At 39.2% G+C, this 18,836-nt stretch overlaps 1 protein-coding gene across 3 annotated transcripts in view; it reads left to right on the forward strand.

The window, feature by feature from the left end:
- The window catches only part of ZNF366 (zinc finger protein 366), a 111,907-nt gene that overhangs the window by 66,609 nt on the left and 26,462 nt on the right, over positions 1-18,836 (forward strand). For all 3 annotated transcript variants that reach the window (XM_023495821.2, XM_031966702.1, XM_003759456.3), the window contains exons 2-3: positions 3,304-4,635; positions 11,196-11,387. In XM_023495821.2, the coding sequence (XP_023351589.1) occupies positions 3,316-4,635; positions 11,196-11,387 (1,512 nt within the window). In that variant the 5' untranslated portion in view covers positions 3,304-3,315. The remainder of the gene's footprint in view (positions 1-3,303; positions 4,636-11,195; positions 11,388-18,836) is intronic.

Consider the following 18,836-nt stretch of genomic DNA (forward strand, 5'->3'; position numbering starts at 1 on the left):
TAGGGGAGACAACACATAAAAGAAATTTCAGTGGCAGCGCCAATGGAAAAGCCCAGAAATCCTATAGGTGTGATGGAATATCAGATGCTAAGACCCAGAGCTCCTTGGACTGTGCCAGTAGGTCAAGCTGTCAAGTTTTGGAGGGCAAAGCTTTTTAAAGTGTGCGTGCAACCTCATATGGGGTATTTTAATGTCACAAAATGATGATTTAATATCAGAAAATGTTTGATTTGTAGATCTATTTTATATACCTATATACCCAGGGTCATGAAAAAAAATTTCTTGGATGAAAAAGGGTTGAGTGTAAAGTTTAAGAAGCTCTGTTATAAGATATAAATTTAGGGTAGATGACAAAGCTGAAAGGACCTGAGGACAGTTACAAAGCAAATGGCAAAGACTATTTCATCTCATCTCACTGGAATGATTGCAGTTGGTGAATCCCATCTCATTCAAGCCGTGTGAGTAATCAAGTAGCTGGGATGGATTCTAGGAAATCAGAGAGAGGGGTGAGGGAGGAAGAAAATGGGGAATACTCCCTTCCCCACTGCTCACATCAGAGTATCTAGAAGACATGTTCTGATTTTCTTTCCTATTATTATTGTCACCTTAGGCACGTTTTTAGCTTCCTTCAGCCTTAGTACCTTCATCTACAAAATAGGAATAATAAAAATAACTATCCTGTGTATTCCATAGGGTTGTTGTGATAGTATATGTAAAATGTATAAAGCAGTATATAAATCATAGATATTTTGGAAAAATCAAGAAAGGCAGAAAATGGGATTCCTGAACATGGCCTGCAACACTGGGAAATTAAGTTTTACTTACTTAAGAGTCACACAGCCAAGTATCATAAATTATGTGCAGGTCTTTATTTGGTTGCCTCAATAATGGCCATAATGACAAATCATATCAATATTATAATCTCTTTAGTCTTGGGCAATATAGACAGTTTTATATTATTTTTCAGTTCCATTATCTCATTTGATCTTTAACTCTGGCAAGGTAGGTTGTAAAAGGGGCAATCAGATAACACAATGAATAGAGCACCAGCCCTGGAGTGAGGTTCTCGAGGACCAAAATCAAATGTGGCCTCAGACACTTAACACTTACTAGCTATGTGATCCTGGGTAAGTCACTTAACCCCAATTGCCTTGCAAAACAACAAAACAAAAGGCAGGTTGTAAAAATATCAACTCCATTTTGTTGAAGAAACTGACTCAAAATCACAGGCAGTAAATGGAAAATATCATTTTTTTTTTTTTTTTAAACTTAGTCCTCTTCTGATTTTATTTCAGAGGCTTTATTTCAGAGAGTATTCTCACTAGTTGAAAGACTTGAATTGTTGGCATTTGGGCTGTTGTGTGTGAGTACAAGTGTGTGTATCATTCCAACACTCACACACAAACCCTATTTTATAGTTAAAAGAAATTAGCTTCTATTGTACAAAAAATCCACAAACATCTCATTAGGATACTTATGTTCTAATGAGGGATAATCAGTGTGCTTTCAAAGCTTGCCTAGAGTGGTGATAAACACTATTTAACCAAGAATTGTAGTGAGCTTCCAGCATGAAGTTACCCTTCCTGATCCTTGTAAACCAGCCATTTAGGAAGACCTACACATGAGCCACATTGTAGAGGCTTCTGGCTCTTGGCTCTAAGGTTGTCGAGGAATCTCTGCTTTGTTGTTCCGATATTTCAGTCATTTCAATTCAATTCTCTGTGACCCCATTTTGGGGTTTCCTTGAAAAAGATACTGGAATATTTGCCATTTCTTTCAATAGCTCGTTTTACAAATGAGGAAACAGGCAAATGGGGTTAAAGTTACTTGACTAGAGCCACATAACTAGTAAATGTCCTAGTAGCACCTCCCACCTACCCCCTATCCCCCCGGGTTGTTCTGATCCTCAAATGAAATAAATATCTGTAAATCACTTAGCAAAATACTTGGCACATAGCAAAAGCTCTATAAATGTTAGCTATTTAACAACATGTATTAAGTCTGTTCTGTATAACAGAGGCTGAGGTATCAAACCCAAATTAAATCAAAATGTGATTGGGGAAATACAGAACATAGATAATGTTAATATGTGATTTTCTAAGTCAATATGAGTCCACAGGGATCCTTAAGAGTGGCCCTGGTTTCCATTTGAATTTGATACCTCTGTACTGAACTGTGTGCTGAATTTAATTTCCAAGAATGATCCTATCATGACCCAAAACCAGCTACAACTGGAGCAACATGGAGAACAGTCAGCAGCAGCAAGGCGAGAGTGAGTCATACCTGGAGAAGTTTCCCAAGATGGGGACATTTTGTTTCAGTTAGCAGGGCATAGGGGATTCACCACTATCTTGGGGGTCAGGAGACCTGGTGTTAGATCTAGAATATTTAAATATTCTCTACCTGTTTGATCACAGTCTTAGTTTCTAAACCACTGATTTTGAATTGGAAGGGACCTTTCAGAGACCATTTAATCCACTCTCATTTTACAAATGAATAAACTGAGGAGACAGTGGATAAAGTATGAAGTCTGGAGTCAGGAAGCTCTGAATTCAAATGGGACCTCTAGCACTTACTAGTTGTGTGACCCTAGTCATCTAAATCCAATTGCTCATATGTAAGATGGGCTGGAGAAGAAAATGGCAATTTCATTCACTCCAATATCTTTGCCCAGAAAACCCTAAGTGGGGTCATTAAGAATTGGAAACAAGTAAACTATAACAAACTAAAATCCGGAAAGGTGACTTTCTCCAGATTACAATGCTAAAAAGCTAAAAAAATCTACCTCATGATGTATAGCCAGGATAGTGCTTTGCAAAGCTTCACATGTTATAGGAATGAGTTGTTCATTATTATTCCAAGCCGTACCTGACTTTAGCTTGGGGCTTGTTACTTATAAATTATTTGAATGGTTATTTATAGAATCTAAGCATTTAATATAATTTACCCCAAAATGCTGTGATGTAGGTATATCCCCCAAAGAAAACTGCCTAGCACAGTTTGCATAGTAGATGCTTAATAAATATTTGAAGATTTGATTTAAAGAGCTTGAGAGAATGTCAGATTTTGCACTAGACTTGAAAGTGATTTAGAATTGAGGTTCCAGGGTATAATTCCAATGCTCTGTCACTCCGCTGACCTTGTTTGCATGAGGAAAGTTAAGTGGTATCATAAATGGCCCTGGGAAGAAGAAATTAAGGTCAATGCTAAGCAAGTATTAGTCTCTATAAATCAGCACTGAGCTCATCCACCCAAGACCTGAAAAAGTGAAAGTTTTCAACTAACTTTTCTTTCTTTTTGAAGGAAGCCCCAACAATGCAGAACGAGTCGAGGATAATCAAAGACGAAGATGTGTGTTTTAACATGGGCATGAAAAGAGCTCCGCCATTCCCCCATTGCCTACAGTTGGGAGCTCCCAGGATGAAATCCCACCAGAGACCACCCTTTGCAGAAGAGTTCAGGGGGCCCTTTGCGCAATTTCGGTACGAACCTCCTTCAGGAGACCTGGATGGATTCCCAGGAATCTTGGAAGGAGGTGGGTCTCGAAAACGGAAGAGCATGCCCACCAAAATGCCCTATAACCCCCCTCCGGCCGATGCCACGACTTCCCACCAGTCGGAGAAGGACAAAAGCCACGGCCTCCCTTTGCTTTTCCAGCAGCCCCCTGCCCCTAAGTACGATGCTCAGATGATTGACCTCTGTAACATCGGCTTCCAGTTCTACCGCACCCTGGAGCACTTGGGGGCCAAGCCCATCAAGCAGGAGCCCCTCAAGCCTAGCACCATGTGGTCCCCCCCGCCTCCCTCACCCTTCCTGTCTACGCCATACTCCTACTACCCCAAGGTCCACCCGGGCCTGGTGTTCCCTTTGTTCATGGCTCCCCCGGGCTTCGCCTACAGCCGCCATTCCTTCCAGCCCAAGCATCCAGCCCAGCCGGCCGTGCCCGCGAAAGCCGAGAGCCAGGAGAGCGAGGAAAGCAAGCAGAAGGTGGAGCGGGTGGACGTCAACATCCAGATCGATGACAGCTACTACGTGGACGTGGGCGGGGAGCAGAAGCGCTGGCAGTGCCCCATGTGCGAAAAGTCCTACACCTCCAAATACAACCTGGTCACCCACATCCTGGGCCACAGCGGCATCAAGCCCCACGCCTGCAGCCGCTGCGGGAAGCTCTTCAAGCAGCTCAGCCACCTGCACACCCACATGCTGACCCACCAGGGCACGCGGCCCCACAAGTGCCAGGTCTGCCACAAGGCCTTCACACAGACCAGCCACCTCAAGCGGCACATGATGCAGCACAGTGACGTGAAGCCCTACAACTGCAGGATCTGCGGCCGTGGCTTCGCCTACCCCAGCGAGCTCAAGGCACATGAGTCCAAGCACGAAAGCGGCCGTGAGAACATCTGTGTGGAGTGCGGCCTGGACTTCCCCACCCTGGCCCAGCTGAAGAGGCACCTCACTTCTCACCGTGGGCCCATCCAGTACAACTGTACCGAGTGTGACAAGACCTTCCAGTACCCCAGTCAGCTGCAGAACCACATGATGAAGCACCAAGATATCCGGCCCTACATCTGCTCTGAGTGTGGGATGGAGTTTGTGCAGCCCCATCACCTCAAGCAGCATTCGCTCACCCACAAGGTAAGCAGGGAACTGCAGGAAGCCTGGGCAAAAAAGGGTCCGCTCCCCAAAAAATTGCCTTACAGCAAACAAAAAATTGTTTTCTCCTCTTCCCACTTCACCTTATTTGCAAACAACAAATACACAGAGTCACATAGTCATGTCTGCTTAATCAAGTTCCAAAATAAATTTCCAGCTCCTGCTTCATGAGATGGGTGATGTACTTTCAGCCTTATACAAAGACTACAAAGGGTAATCAAGTCCAGATTTTTTTCTTTTACATTTTGGGAGCTTGAGAAAAGTGCAGAGGAACACGTGCTCCAGCTTTATACAAAGGCCAGCCCAACTGGGTAGTCAAGTCCAGATTTTTTTCTTTTACATTTTGGGAGCTTGAAATAGGGGCAAAGGAGCAACTAGTGAGGTATGCAGTCTTGTCCATTCTATGTGTGCCCATTTGGGATTTTCTTGGCAAAGGTACTCAAGTGGTTTGCCATTTCCTTCTGCAGCTTATTTTATAGATGAATAAATTGAGGCAAACAGGGTGAAGTGACCTGCCCAGTGTCACACAGCTAATAAGTGTCTGAGTCCACATCTTCTGAGCCCAGTCTTGGTGCTCTATCCACTGCACCACCTAGCTGCCCTGTTTCTTCCTTACCTACCACATAGTCCTTTCTTTAAATATCAGCTGTCCATATATGTTATAACATCACAGATAGAGCTCAAAGGGACTACAGAAGCCATCTAGTTTATATAAATTCCACAGTCATTCATTTATTTTTGAGACTGAGTCTTGCCATCTTGCTCATGGAAATGAAGCAGCCACTCTCAGTCCCAATCAAAGGAAGAACCTGGATCTGCTGAGCAATCAAGTGCTCCCTCCTCCTTTGGAAGACTCAGTTGTAAACATAGTAGACACAAGTAAATAGCTTCTGCATCTCAGAATTCCCAAGCTCCAGCTATCCACTGGCCTCAACCTCCCTCAGTTTCAAAAAGGAAATTGAGCCCCAGTGCGGTGAATGAATTGCACAAATGCCTCCTAGGTAGGTACTGTGATAGAAAATGACCTTCAGAGCTGACCTTTCCTCACCCATTCACTTTACAGATAAGGAAAGATTTACCCAGAGAGGTAAATAGCATGCCCAAGATCACAGAGCTAGCAAGTGGCCAGTCTGGCCCTAGAACCTTTGTCTTTTGACTCCTAAACCTCTGGGCTGAAGCCCTCTCATCCTGACCCACCTCCCTGGCTGGCAGGTTTCTGGTTTAAAGAACAAGAACACCAAACGAGCCTTATTCTTGGTAATTCTTTATTGTTAATACACCGGTTAAGCTCTTACAGATTTCTTTCTGCAGTGAAGTAGACTGCCTCTCCCTACTTTTGCAGAAGACTGAACTGTCCCAGCCCAGTGCTGTGCTGAAAACTACCCGTCCTGGAGGTTTCAATGTGTAGGATATATTTGAGAACTTTTTTCTCAAGTGTCTTGATTTGGTTTTGTCGGACATTGAAAGACAAATGATCGCCAACATGGTTGAGCTGGGCCCCAAACTCTGAATCTGTTTGGGTTGAACTAAACGGAGTGGCCAACCTGAAAGCTAACTTGAACTGAGGTCTGTTTTAAGCTTTGGAGAGGGGAGTCAAGTCTCTCCCACCCTTTTGACTTCAGCTAGTTTTTTTTTTTTTGACAGCAGGCTGAGAGAGGCCCTTTTCTGACCAAGATAAAATTTCTGCCCAGTTAAAATAGGTTGCATTTGAAAGATTTGCACAAAATCCAGCTCCCTTTTTGGATCCTCTAGGAGTGGCCACTTTGTGAGTTTTGCATAAACAGTTTCTGCCCTATGTTAACAAAAGGCACCTGTGGATATCATCCAGGGAGACAGAGCCTTGCCAAATCCAGGAATTCTAGACAAAGGACCTAAATTAAGACAGAAGGAGGCGAATAACTCATTTCAGGAGATTTAAAACAGCTTGAAAAGGAGCTGATGGGGGAGTTTCAAACATTCTTTTCTTAAGAGTTCAAGATATCTGGGAACAGAGAAAGGGAGGAACAAGAGAAGGCCAGATGGGCCATGTAACCTGAATAAAAATCTCACTTGATTTAGAAATGAAAATTCATTTAAATGATTAATTTTTTGATAGAAAAATTTACTTTCTATGTGCCTGTTTCAGGTATTCCCAGATCTGTCCATTTATCTCTCTGTCTCTATCTTTCTGTCTGTCTCTCTGTCTCTCCTTCTCTCTCTCTCTGTTTCTGTTTCTGTCTCCGTCTCTCTGTCTTTCTTTCTGTCTGTCTCTCTGTCTCTGACTCTGTCTCTCTCTCACAATCATTCTGGACCTGTAGGGCACACAGCATATTGGAAAAGGGAGGTTCACATGTGATTTTCCTTTCAGAAGCAAATTTTTTTTGGTTCTATTAAAAACAACAATATATATTTCTAAAATGGGTATATCGGCCTTCCTGGTGACAGAATGATCAAGTGGACCACTAGAGTGTATAGTGGTGTGCCCCAGGCCTCTGAACACTGTCTTATACTGCCTTGTTAGGAAGATCCTTGGGCTGAGTTTCTGATTAGGCCTTAATATTCAACACATGTTAAGTTCCATAGACAGAAAGAAGCCTACTTACAAGTAGAATAGCTTAATTATCATTGGATTTTTTTTAAAAAAATTCTTTAAGAGAATAATTATGGCAGTCTTCTTATTGGAGGCAAGATCCAGTTTTGTTTACTTGGGGTTTTTAATTTTTTTTATATAATAGTTATAACAGTATTCATATTAGAAGCAATTTTTATCTATAATTTTGTTTTCTTGGGATTTTGTTTTTTTTTTTTAGAATTTTTTAAGAGTATCATGGGATTTAGAACTAGAAAACATAATTGCTATAAATGTAGCCCAGGAGAAATGGTTTATCCCAAGATCACACAATTGGGTCAAAAATAGCAGAGGTTGGGTTGATAACCCAATTTGCAATCCTCTCTACTATGTCATTCTCAGCAAATGAAATCTGGGTTTAAATTTTGCTTCAGACACCAGGTGGGTGATTCTGGGCACTTATATCTACCTCTCTGAGCCTCAGATCTATAAAAGGAGTATAATAATGCCTATTTCATGGTTGTTGTGGGTTCACATGTGCTCTCAGATGTAAAATGTTTTGCAGACTTACAGGATTATGAAATGTGCAGTGTTGTAATTTTAGGATGTATCTACAGAGGAAATCCTACAAGAGGTTGGGATTTTTTTCATCTGTAAAATAAGGGAATTAGTGACATGATCTTTAAGGTCCCTTTCAAAGAGACTCTTATAAATTGGAGTTTAAAAAGAAATGAAAATTTTAAAATACTTTAGAACACTTTTAGTGAATTAAAAACAAATGTTCTAATCAATGATTAACAACTATCAGAGAGGGAAAGGGAGAAGGAGAGGGAGAGAAAGAAAAGAGGCGGAAGAGGAGGAGGACAGCAGTGGCAGAAGAAGGGAGGAAAGGAGAGAATGAAGGGGGAGGAAGGAAAGAAAGAGGCAGAGGAGACAAGAGTCGGAGGGGCTGATTCAGACAAAATTGTTACTGAATATGGAGAAGAAATGTAGCACAGTGCATAGAGTGCTAGTCCTAGAGACATGAAGACCCAATTTCCTGAGTTCAAAACTGGCTTCAGATACTTACAAGGTACATGGTTCTGAGCAAGTCAGGTAACTGTTTGCCTCAGTTTCCTCATCTGTCAAATGGCAAACTATTCTAGTATCTTTATCAAGAAAACCTTAAATGAGATTAGACGTGACAAAAAGATTGAACAACAAAATACATATATAAATATATTTATATCTATATATACTCTAGACAGACTTTTAAAGTTTAATCTGTATCATTAACATTTTCTTCTTCACTTTCTTAAACCTAGGTATCAAGAAAACATTAAATAAGGTAATAATTGGTAGTGTTTGGTGATTTCTGAAGTGTTAAATGCTCACACTGAAAATTTTATAATCTACTTCAGTACCATCTGGCACCAGTACCCCCCTGGTAAAATAGAAATGTACTTACATTTGTTTGGTGATTTAAAAACTCATTATCTGAATACTCAATAAAAGACTTTTCCCCCCACATTACATTTGTTACTCACTAAACATTTATTTTTATTAACAAAATTAAAAGGGATGAATTTCTTATCTTTCTTGCAGCTCCAAGTTCTATAAGTTTTATTTATTTACTTATTTATTTTTTGCAGATGAGCTGGCTTCTATATTTGGCATATTATCTATCTACTCCCTAATTTTTGTGGATTATTTCTTTGTTATCCTGAAAAATGGTACTTTCTTATCATATCCATTCTATGGAAGAAATGTAGTCATAGGTAGTACTAATAGTAATAATAAAAGCAGCAAACATTGATATAAGACTTTAAGATTTGCAAGCAGCCATGTGTGTTAACTCATTTGGCTCCCATATCAGTCCCATGAGGTAAGTGCTTATCACTCTTTCCATTTCATGGATGCAGAAAACTGAAGATTTGCCCAGTGTCACACAGCTAGGGAGTATCCAAAGCATGATTTGAATTCTGTCTTGTGCTCTATCCATTCCCCATCCAGTTGCCTGGTTACATACCTTCTCCAGGACTAAATGGAAACTAGTGGATTTTTGGATGAGTTTGAATTTTAAAGCTGTCAAATTACCTGTATTCTACTTGTTGTATAAGTTGTTGTTTGTCCTTCATTTTCAATGATGACATAGAGGTGATGCCATAACATGCAAATAAGTTAGATTTAAGTGAGGAAGAGCTGTGCAAGTGACCACCTGATTCACTTTGTCCTCCAGAACCTTCTGGGTCCAGTGGCAACATATAGATCAGTACGACTAGAAATGGTACTTGATGCAATGGCCAGTCTTGACAATGGGGAGACTAAGCCAGAGAATGCCATGAGATTATAAGCTCCCTGGAGAGCTCTAGCACGTATCTCTTCTGCTCTGATCCATATATTGCTACAACATTAGCACTTTGACTTACAAGACTGGACCTAGTCAATTAACCAATCAAATAAACTTTTATTAAGCACTTATGTGCCAGGCACTATGATACAAAGAGAAATGAAAAATCCTTGCTTTCAAAGAGTTTATATTGATAGAGCTTACAAACTTGAGAAATTTGTTTGGGTTTGCTTTTTTTTTTTTTTAAAGCTCCCTTCCTCCCAATTTCAGTTCCCAAGATTTATAATGGGTCAAGGTCTCTCTAAAAAGGCCTTTTCTTGAATGATGACTAGCTGGGGTTAGCTCATGGCCAAACCCTAGTTATGAATCCCAGGAAATGTTCTCAGTTGAGAGCATCATTACTTAAGCACTCAAGCACTTCTCAAGAAACAATGAAATAAGAACAACTCTTTCCACCCCAAGGGTGGTCCCTTCCCTTGCCAACTCTTTTTTGGAAATCAGCAGTTTATCTCTTTTGAGGGCTCAGGAATCATGTCCCACATTGTCTACAGTGGCTGAGGGTTGTGAGTTCAAAAATCAAGTTGGCAGTTCATTCATTTAAGAAATATTTATTAAATGAATATACTTTGCAAAATATTAATCTAGTCACTGAGGGGGTCTATGGAGATGAATTAGGTACCAAAGGCTACCTTATCTGATATAGTCTAATAGTACATGAACTGGGATTTTATTAATATAAGGAGCTACCTAGATGGGAATTCCCTCTACCAGTACAGTTAGTAGGTTAAGTCGAAGGCTGTTTAACCATAAGTTGCAGAGATTACCTGAGTGCCAGTTAGGTGGTGTAGTAGATAGTGACAAATCTGAAGTCAGGATGAATCTTCCTGAGTTCAAATCTGGCCTCGGACACTTTCTAGCTTTGGACCCTGGGCAAAACATTTTAACCCTATTTCTCAGTTTCTTCATATCAAATGAGCTGGAGATAAAAATGGCAAACCACTCCAATATTTTGGCCCAAAAAAACTCAAATGGAGTCGTAAAGAATCGGATCCAATTGAACAACAAAATTCTCCCACACTGTTCCATTCTTGCTTGTAAATAATACTTCTCTAGGCTCCTCACCTCTGTATCCCCAGCTGCCCAGCAGTGTTTGCACATAGTGGACAATTAATGATGGTGAATAGAGTTAAGGTAGATCTGAGTATTGAGAATTCTGGGAGTTGTACTTCCTTTCTGAGAGCTCAGGGGAATGCTAGTCACCCTGTGGCATGAGATCATCCCATTTTTGTATTTCTTTCATGGTGATGAACTTTTACAGCAGTTCTTTTCTGAACAGACTTTTCTGAAGAGTGGACTTATCAAAGGAGGATTAACAACATATTTTATTTTACCCAATGATGTCAGACTGTGGTTTGAAAAACAACAACAAAATCAATACCTTTTCTTTTCCTCTAATAGTCTGAGATTTCCCAGAAGAAGGAGGTATATGACAATCAGCTGCTTCTTTAGTAGGGTGACCTTTAAGAAAAAAGAGGAGGGGGGCGGAATGAGGAAAATGCCATGCCATAGCATTTGGAGCCCAGCATTAATCATCGAAAATTTAATGTATTTATTGAGTCCAGAAGCAAGCGGTAGCCTTTAACCACTCTATTTGCCTCTTTGCAGGGTGTAAAGGAGCACAAATGTGGCATCTGCGGGCGGGAATTCACCCTGCTGGCCAACATGAAGAGACATGTGTTGATTCATACCAATATTAGGGCCTACCAGTGCCATCTATGCTTCAAGAGTTTTGTGCAGAAGCAGACGCTGAAAGCCCATATGATCGTGCACTCGGATGTGAAGCCTTTTAAATGCAAGGTCAGGAGAACCTGGGGGAAGCAGAGGGGGAATGGAGGCTGAGAGCAGCTCCATCTGTGGGTGGAAGTAAAGGGTCTAGAACTAAATGGAAAAAGACCTTCTTCAGTTAGGTTTGGGATTCTAGAACAGGAATCAAGGAATTGTTTATGGCATTTGAGGACTGGGAGGGAACTTGGAGGTCTCTGCATCATGGTACAGATGTGGAAATGGAAATTGAGAAGTATTTAAGTGTCGCTCAAAATCACAAGCAAAATCATCAGCAGAGCTGGAACCATAATTCCCCTTTCAGGTGTGAGTGTGCAAGTCATAGCATTCCCACATGGCCTTCCCTGTGTGATGAGCACAGGGTAGTGCTGGGTCTGTGGTACAGGTTATTCTGGACACGTTGCTCAGTCACTTTGAGACAGTTTCCTCTTCTGTAACTGAGATCCATTTTGGAAGGGATGTTGCAAACCACAAAATAATTAGCAAGATTAAGAGCCTACTACTTCCATGTTCAGGCACTGGGTTAGGGATAGAAAGGCCAAAAATGAAGGCATCCCTTCCCTTGAGGAATGGATCTGTTTTCTTTCTCTCTCAGATGATTTCATGTATATAAGTTGCCTCTCATGAGAGAAGGTTAAACTCAAGTTTACATGTCTACACATACACACATGTGATAGATAAATAGATAACATATAGCATGTAACCATTTGTAAAATATGTGGTGTATATATGTATATGATTGTATGCTATGTAATACATTTATAATGAGGAAATTAATATAAAGCACTGAAAATATTAGTTATAATGATACTATTCTTTTTTCAACAGACCTCTAGATCATAGTGACTTGATCTAGATAAAGGGCTCATTGAACTTCTTAAGTGCACAGGATCAGAGGGAAAAGGAGAAAGTTATTGTCACAATGTGGGACTGGGAAGGATAAAGTGGGGTGTGATGCAAAACTTTTGGAGAATTAGAAAAACTGAGTTGCTCCTCTCTCACTCAGGACAAAAATGACAGCTGCATCAACCTCAGCACTAATGTTTAATGTTCTCTAACTATTCAGTCTTATACCTCTGTGCTCTACTTAGCCCTGCCTCCAGCATGGTAGTACCCGCTCATAATTACCTCCCACTGTCGTCCTCCCCCATCCACACTAATATCCATCCCTGGAGGACACTTCATCAAGGATTAGTTTCTTCACTTTGCTTTCTAAACTAGTGACTGAAACTCACTTATTAGTACCCCACAATATTCTAGGTCATTTGCTCATTTACCACAAATTAATATCTATTTGGTAGAACTTTAGTCTGTTTAAGGAACTATGCCCCTTGCAAGGGAGTTGAGGGCAAGGTGATACAATTTGCATTCATATATTCAACAAAAATTTATTAAGCCTATGATGGACAGAGCAAGTGACATGTTGAATATTGGCAGGAGGTAAAAAATTTAGTAAGGCACAGTGCCTGCCCTCATGGAATTCAGTGTAGTGACTGAATTACATACAGAATTGTAAATACCTCATATAACATAAGTTCAATTCAAAACTATAAAACCGAGTTCTATATAAGGTCTGAAGGGGAGGGTTATGACAGACAGAGGGGTCAGATCTTTACAGGCTTTAAAGCTGGGCTCCTCAAACTTTTTAAATAGGGGGCCAGTTCACTGTTCCTCAATGTTGGAGGGCTGGACTATAGTAAAAACAAACACTTTGTTTTGTGGGCCTTTAAATAAAGAAACTTCATAGCCTTGGATGAGGGAGATAAACATCCTCAGCTGCTGCATCTGATCTGTGGACCATAATTTGAGGACCCCTGCTAAAGGGGGAGTAGAAATTCAAAAGATAGAAGGATAGGAAAGGATAGCTTTGGACAGCATAAACTAATGTTCAGAGGAGGGAAAGTACATATGTGTTCAGAGAGCAGAGAGAAATTTAATTTGGCTAAAATGTGGACCAAATTTAACTGAAATAGATCCTTGTGGGCCATATTGATTTACAAAAGTTCAAATTAATATTACATTATATTTATTTTGTTAAATATTTCCCAATTATATATAATTATATAGCATATATAGGTATATATTACATATGTATGTATGCATATATAGGTATATATTATATATGTATGTATGCATATATAGGTATATATTATATATGTATTATAGTTCAGTAATTATATAGGTATCTATATGAATGTGTGTACACATATATGCATGCGACATATATAAATGTATATATAGAATTTATCATATATACACACACACACACACACACACACATATATATATATATATGTAAACATTTCCCAATTGTATATAATCTGGTTCTGGTCATACTAGGGAGTTTTGGGTAAAAAGTTTGATACCTCTTGTGTAGATTATGAAGAGTGAAATAATATTTGAAAAGTTTAGAAAGGTCCCTAATTATAGTGAAGTTTGAATTTATTTTAGAAACAATAGGGAGTCACCAAGGACTTTCAAGTATGAAAGAGACATAAGTCTAGGCATAAGGAAAAACATTCTAGTAGTAGCATTAAGGACCAATTGCAGGAGGGAAGAGATTGAAGGTAAAAATACCTCTTAGAAAATTATTGTGATCAGGTAATAATAGAAGGCCCATAGTGTGGTGACAGTGAGATGAATGGGATGGGGCTAGATATAGATTTTGTAGAGATGGAATTGATGGGTTAGCAAAGAGACAAAATGACCCCAAGATTGTGGACCTGGGAGATAACAACAAAATAGTGAAGTCAGAAAGAGGAACAATTTGTGGGGGATTTGAGTGAGGAATTTTAGCGGGGTTATTATTTTTGGACAAGTTGAAGTTTGAGTTGCTGTTGAAATATCTAAATCAGTGGAGATACAGATCTAAAGGTTTGAAAGGGAAGGCCAGTCTGTCAGTATTTATTCCTAGACATGGTAGCTGAGGCCATGAAAATGAATCAGATTGCTAAGGGATAATATTTAAAGAGAGAAGAATTTTAAGGAGAGAACCTTCAGGAACACTCTCATTACAGAGTCAGAAAGAAGATGATAAATTGGCACAGAAGACAGAAATTGTTAGAGATGATGATGTCTTTAAAATAAAAGGAGAACAGAGTATTGAATGGGAAGGAATGATTTATTGTGCCAAAAGCTGCAGAGAAGTCAGAGATGATGAAGAGGGAAAGGAGCTGTTTTATTTAGTCATTGTAGTTGTTCAGTCATTTTTCAATTATGTCTGGCTCTTAGTGAAAATCCCTTTTGGTATTTCCTTAGCAGAGATATTGGAATGCTTTGCCATTTCCTTCTCTGGCTCATTTTTCAGATGAGGAAATTGAGGCAAACAGTTGAGTGATTTGCCCAGGATCACACAGCTAGTAAATTTCTGTGGCCACATTTGAACTTGGGTCTTCCTGATCCCATATCTTTCACTCTAGCTGTCCTATTTAGTCACTAGGAGAGACTTTTGTCACTCATTAGTGACTTTTGAGAAAAAAAGATTTTGCCAGACTTATAAGGGCAGAAACCAGATTGCAAGGGGTTCAGGACTGAGTAGTGAGGAAGTAGAGGTACTAATAGAGAAAAGAAAAATCGCTAAAAAGGACAATAAAGCAAATGAAAGCCTCTTTAAGGATTGAGGGTATCTAAGGATGTTGTGGGGAAATAATAAATAATCAATAAGGGAGAATGACAGCAAGTTTTTTGGAGGAGGTAATGCATCCTAAAGACTTAGTTCTTTCCATTTACACTGAAGCTGAATTCTTAAGACTTCTGGGCTCTATTCAGCATGGAGCTCTTCTATGGGCAAATATGTGGGGGCCACTCAAAGCAAGAGCTTCACTTTTTCTATTTATTTCCCTATTTAACCACTATTGGTACATAGTAAATGCTTTATAAATATGCTTTTTCTTTTGGCTGCGGCAATTAGGGTTAAGTGACTTGCTCAGGGTCGCACAGCTAAGATGTTAAGTGTCTGAGACCAGATTTGAATTCAGATCCTCCTGACTTCAGGGCTGGTGCTCTATCCACTGCACCACCTAGCTGCCCCTCTAAATGCTTTTTTTTTTAAAGGAAGAGTCGTTAGAATCAATGACAAAAATGGAGAAATTAGCAGTAATGAATAGATTCCTAATTAAGGTGACAAAGCAGATATCTAAGAAGATCAAGGGAAGAGTTGTGAGTGCTTATATTAGTGTTCTCAGGGAAGTAATAACCTATATAATTTTCTTTAAATATGAAGCTTGGGTTAATGAATGGGTGGCGTAGAAAGGAAAATTTTAGAACAAAGTCTTGTGAGAATTGGAAAAGTGAGTCAACAAGGTTAGAAGAAAAGAATTAAGGAGTTGTGAGTTCCCAACTGAGATTGGGTAATATAAATTTGAAGTAAATGAATTCAGCTCAATTTCAGGATTTCATCAGTGTTCTGCTGACTTGATAAAGGGTCAAAAAAATCAGGTGGTAGGGGTTAGCAAGGCCTGAGAATTTGAAGGTGGGACACCACAAAAGAAAAGGGATTTTGAGGTGATATAATAATCAACAATTATTAAGCATGTACTATGTGCATAAAAATTTCTAGCCAAGGGATATATAAACAAAAACATTTCCAGTCTTCAAGGAGGCTCTATTCTTTTGGAGGATACAATGTAAAAATATACAAATAAACCAGTTTGAGGAGGAATTCAATACTAGGATCTACTGGGAAGAAGAAAAACTTCATGAAGAAGCACAAAAGAAGTGACCATTACTACTTTCTACTAAGTGTAAATGCAAGGAATATTTTTCTTATTGACAAACACGGCCATATTGAAGCAACTCATTGAAGAAACTACAAAGGAGTTTTTCAGTCCTCCATCCATGGTACTGGACAGCAAGAATATCTTAATTTTTAGTCAAAACTTCTTACTCTCTTGGAGAAAAAGAATAAAAAAACAGAGCAGGATAGAGAGACTAGAATACAGATAAGCACATTTATAGAATTATTCACAAAATTAATGAGCATTTTAAAAGGTGAACTGCTAAGACCTAGAAAATTCTGAGGAAGGTTCCAGACTATTCAGCGAAAGGCAAAACATTAATAGATATCAGGGTTATCAATAATTACATGAGCAAATGGAACTAATTTCATTGTTCTGTTAAAAATCAGATTTCAGAGCAACCTCCAGGACTGCCATGCCTAAGTAACCCAGTGCCCTTTACACTGATATTATAGAAAAATAGCAGACTTAGAAATCTAGTTGATCCAGTCTCTTAATTCCATGAGAAGACACAACTAAGCTGAGCAATGAAAGAAGCATAGATGAGGAGGGAGTGCATCTTCATCATGGATAACCTATGCAAAGGCAAGAGATGGAAGGCCAAGTTTGGAGAGGAGCAAATAGGTGAATTTGACTAGAAGATAGATCATGAAGGGGAAGGAAGGCTGGAATCAGATTGTGAAAAGCTTTAAATGTCAAGCTGAAAAGTTTGTAGATTATCATAGAGGCCATTAGAAGGCTACTGAATAGTAAGAGCAGGACAGATAGAAAAAGGTTTTTGCAGAATGTAGAATTTCAAAAAAGTCCCAAGTCTTGGTGGTAGTAGAGATGGTGAAATTCTAAAAGAAAGTGAGATAAAGTGGGCAAGTCATTTTATAATTGAAATGTAGTGGAAAAGGAATTCTTTGAAGAGATGAAGATCTGAAGTGCTCTTTTTAGTATACTATATTTTTTTCTTCTCTGGAAGGAAGACATACAGACTGTTCAATATTGGCATATGAGTATTCCCAGTATAAGTAGAATAATTTAGGGATCTAGTCAGTTATAACTGTTATAACTAAGCCCCTACTATGTGCCAGACACTGTGCTAAATGCTGGAGATAAAAATATGAAGAAAAAAAGTCTCTACCCTCAAGGAGTTTGTATTCTAAAAGGGGAAGACAGTATATAAAAGGATGGGGGCTGAGCAAGACCCCAATAAAGGTGCATATGAAGAAGCCAGAAGTTCCAAAGTAAGGCAGCCAGATGAGAAATGGGGAAATGATGGAGCTCAGCTTCTTCCTTAAAAGGAGGCTTTGTAACTCATGGCCCTACAACCAATCAGAGGGGCAGACAGGTGAAGTATCAAGACTAATGGAATCTTGCAGGATGATGAGATTTCCCCGATTATGAGCTTTCTGAGGCATAGTGAGGAAATCAGAATTTACAATCATTTATTTGGTTTTAATTATCTAGCAGCATAGTGATTATACTTATCATTAAATGTTACCAATTAACTTCAATATAGGTTTTATTTACTGATATCATGAAACCCCAGTCAGACATCTAGTCGTCTTAATTCTGTGTGTGGTTGCCTTTTCAGCTTTAAAACAAAACAAAACTAGAGGGAATAGTGACCAAGCCTGAGGGGCTTATTTCAAAGAATTCTCCTTATAATCACTGTCAGGAAAAGGAAGAGGAGGAAGTGAATGTGGAGAAAAGGAAGAAGACAATAGCAACATTTAATTTGTTTTCCAGGGATACTTTTCTTGGAGGATTGAAATATTCTTTTTGAAGATGGAAAATTTTCTCTGTTAATATTTTACTAGTAGATGGCATATCATTTGCATTATCACCAAACTACGTTGTAAAAGCATGGCTTGTAGATACCTAGGTGGCCCGGAGTCAGGAAGTCTTAGTTCAGTTCATATTCAGCTTTAGACACATACTAGTGGTATGACCTGGGTAAGTTATTTAACCTTGTTTATCTTAGTTTCCTCATCTGTAAAATGAGCTGGTATAGGAAATGGCAAATCACTCCCATATCTTTGCCAAGAAAACTCCTAATAGGTTCACAGAATCCAGCACAACCGAAATATTTGCACAACCAGCAACAAGGGAAGCTTGTGCACAGATTTAGAGAACACTTACCAAGACATCTCTTTTCCTGCACTAATCATTCCTGAAATGTTAGGAGAAATGGGTCTCATGTGTGTAAGGGATTTGGGGGTACAGGAGAAAGCATTAGTTTATTGCATCTGCTATCTGTGGCATTCTTTGTGTGTTCCTAGTGATCTGAAAATCCTTTGACAAGTGTAATCCATTAGAATTTAATCATTCCTTTTCACATTTGATGGTCAGTGAGATTTGGGTGTTAGAAATCCTAGCCCTGCCAAATAAGTATATCACTTTGGGCAAGTATTTTGACTTCAAATACACCTAAATTTTTTTATTAATAAAATAGGATTCAATTCAACAAGCATTTATTAAGCATCTTCTCTGTTCCCTAATGTTATGGTAGGTCCTGGGATTATAAGACAAAAAGAACTTTTGCATTCCTACCTTATGCTGTCATAAGAATTTTATCTGTATGTGTAAAAGCACTTTTTTTTTTGGTAAAACTTAAACAGTGTTTTATTACAATATACTTTACTGAACCATTTCCCCTAGGCTGCCAATAAATAGCCAAGTCCTTCCCTCTTGACAGGGCTTGCTATATCTTACAAGAGAAATTCTTCTCCAACACAAA

This window comes from Sarcophilus harrisii, chromosome 1, assembly GCF_902635505.1.
Source record: "Sarcophilus harrisii chromosome 1, mSarHar1.11, whole genome shotgun sequence".
Taxonomy (NCBI): domain Eukaryota; kingdom Metazoa; phylum Chordata; class Mammalia; order Dasyuromorphia; family Dasyuridae; genus Sarcophilus; species Sarcophilus harrisii.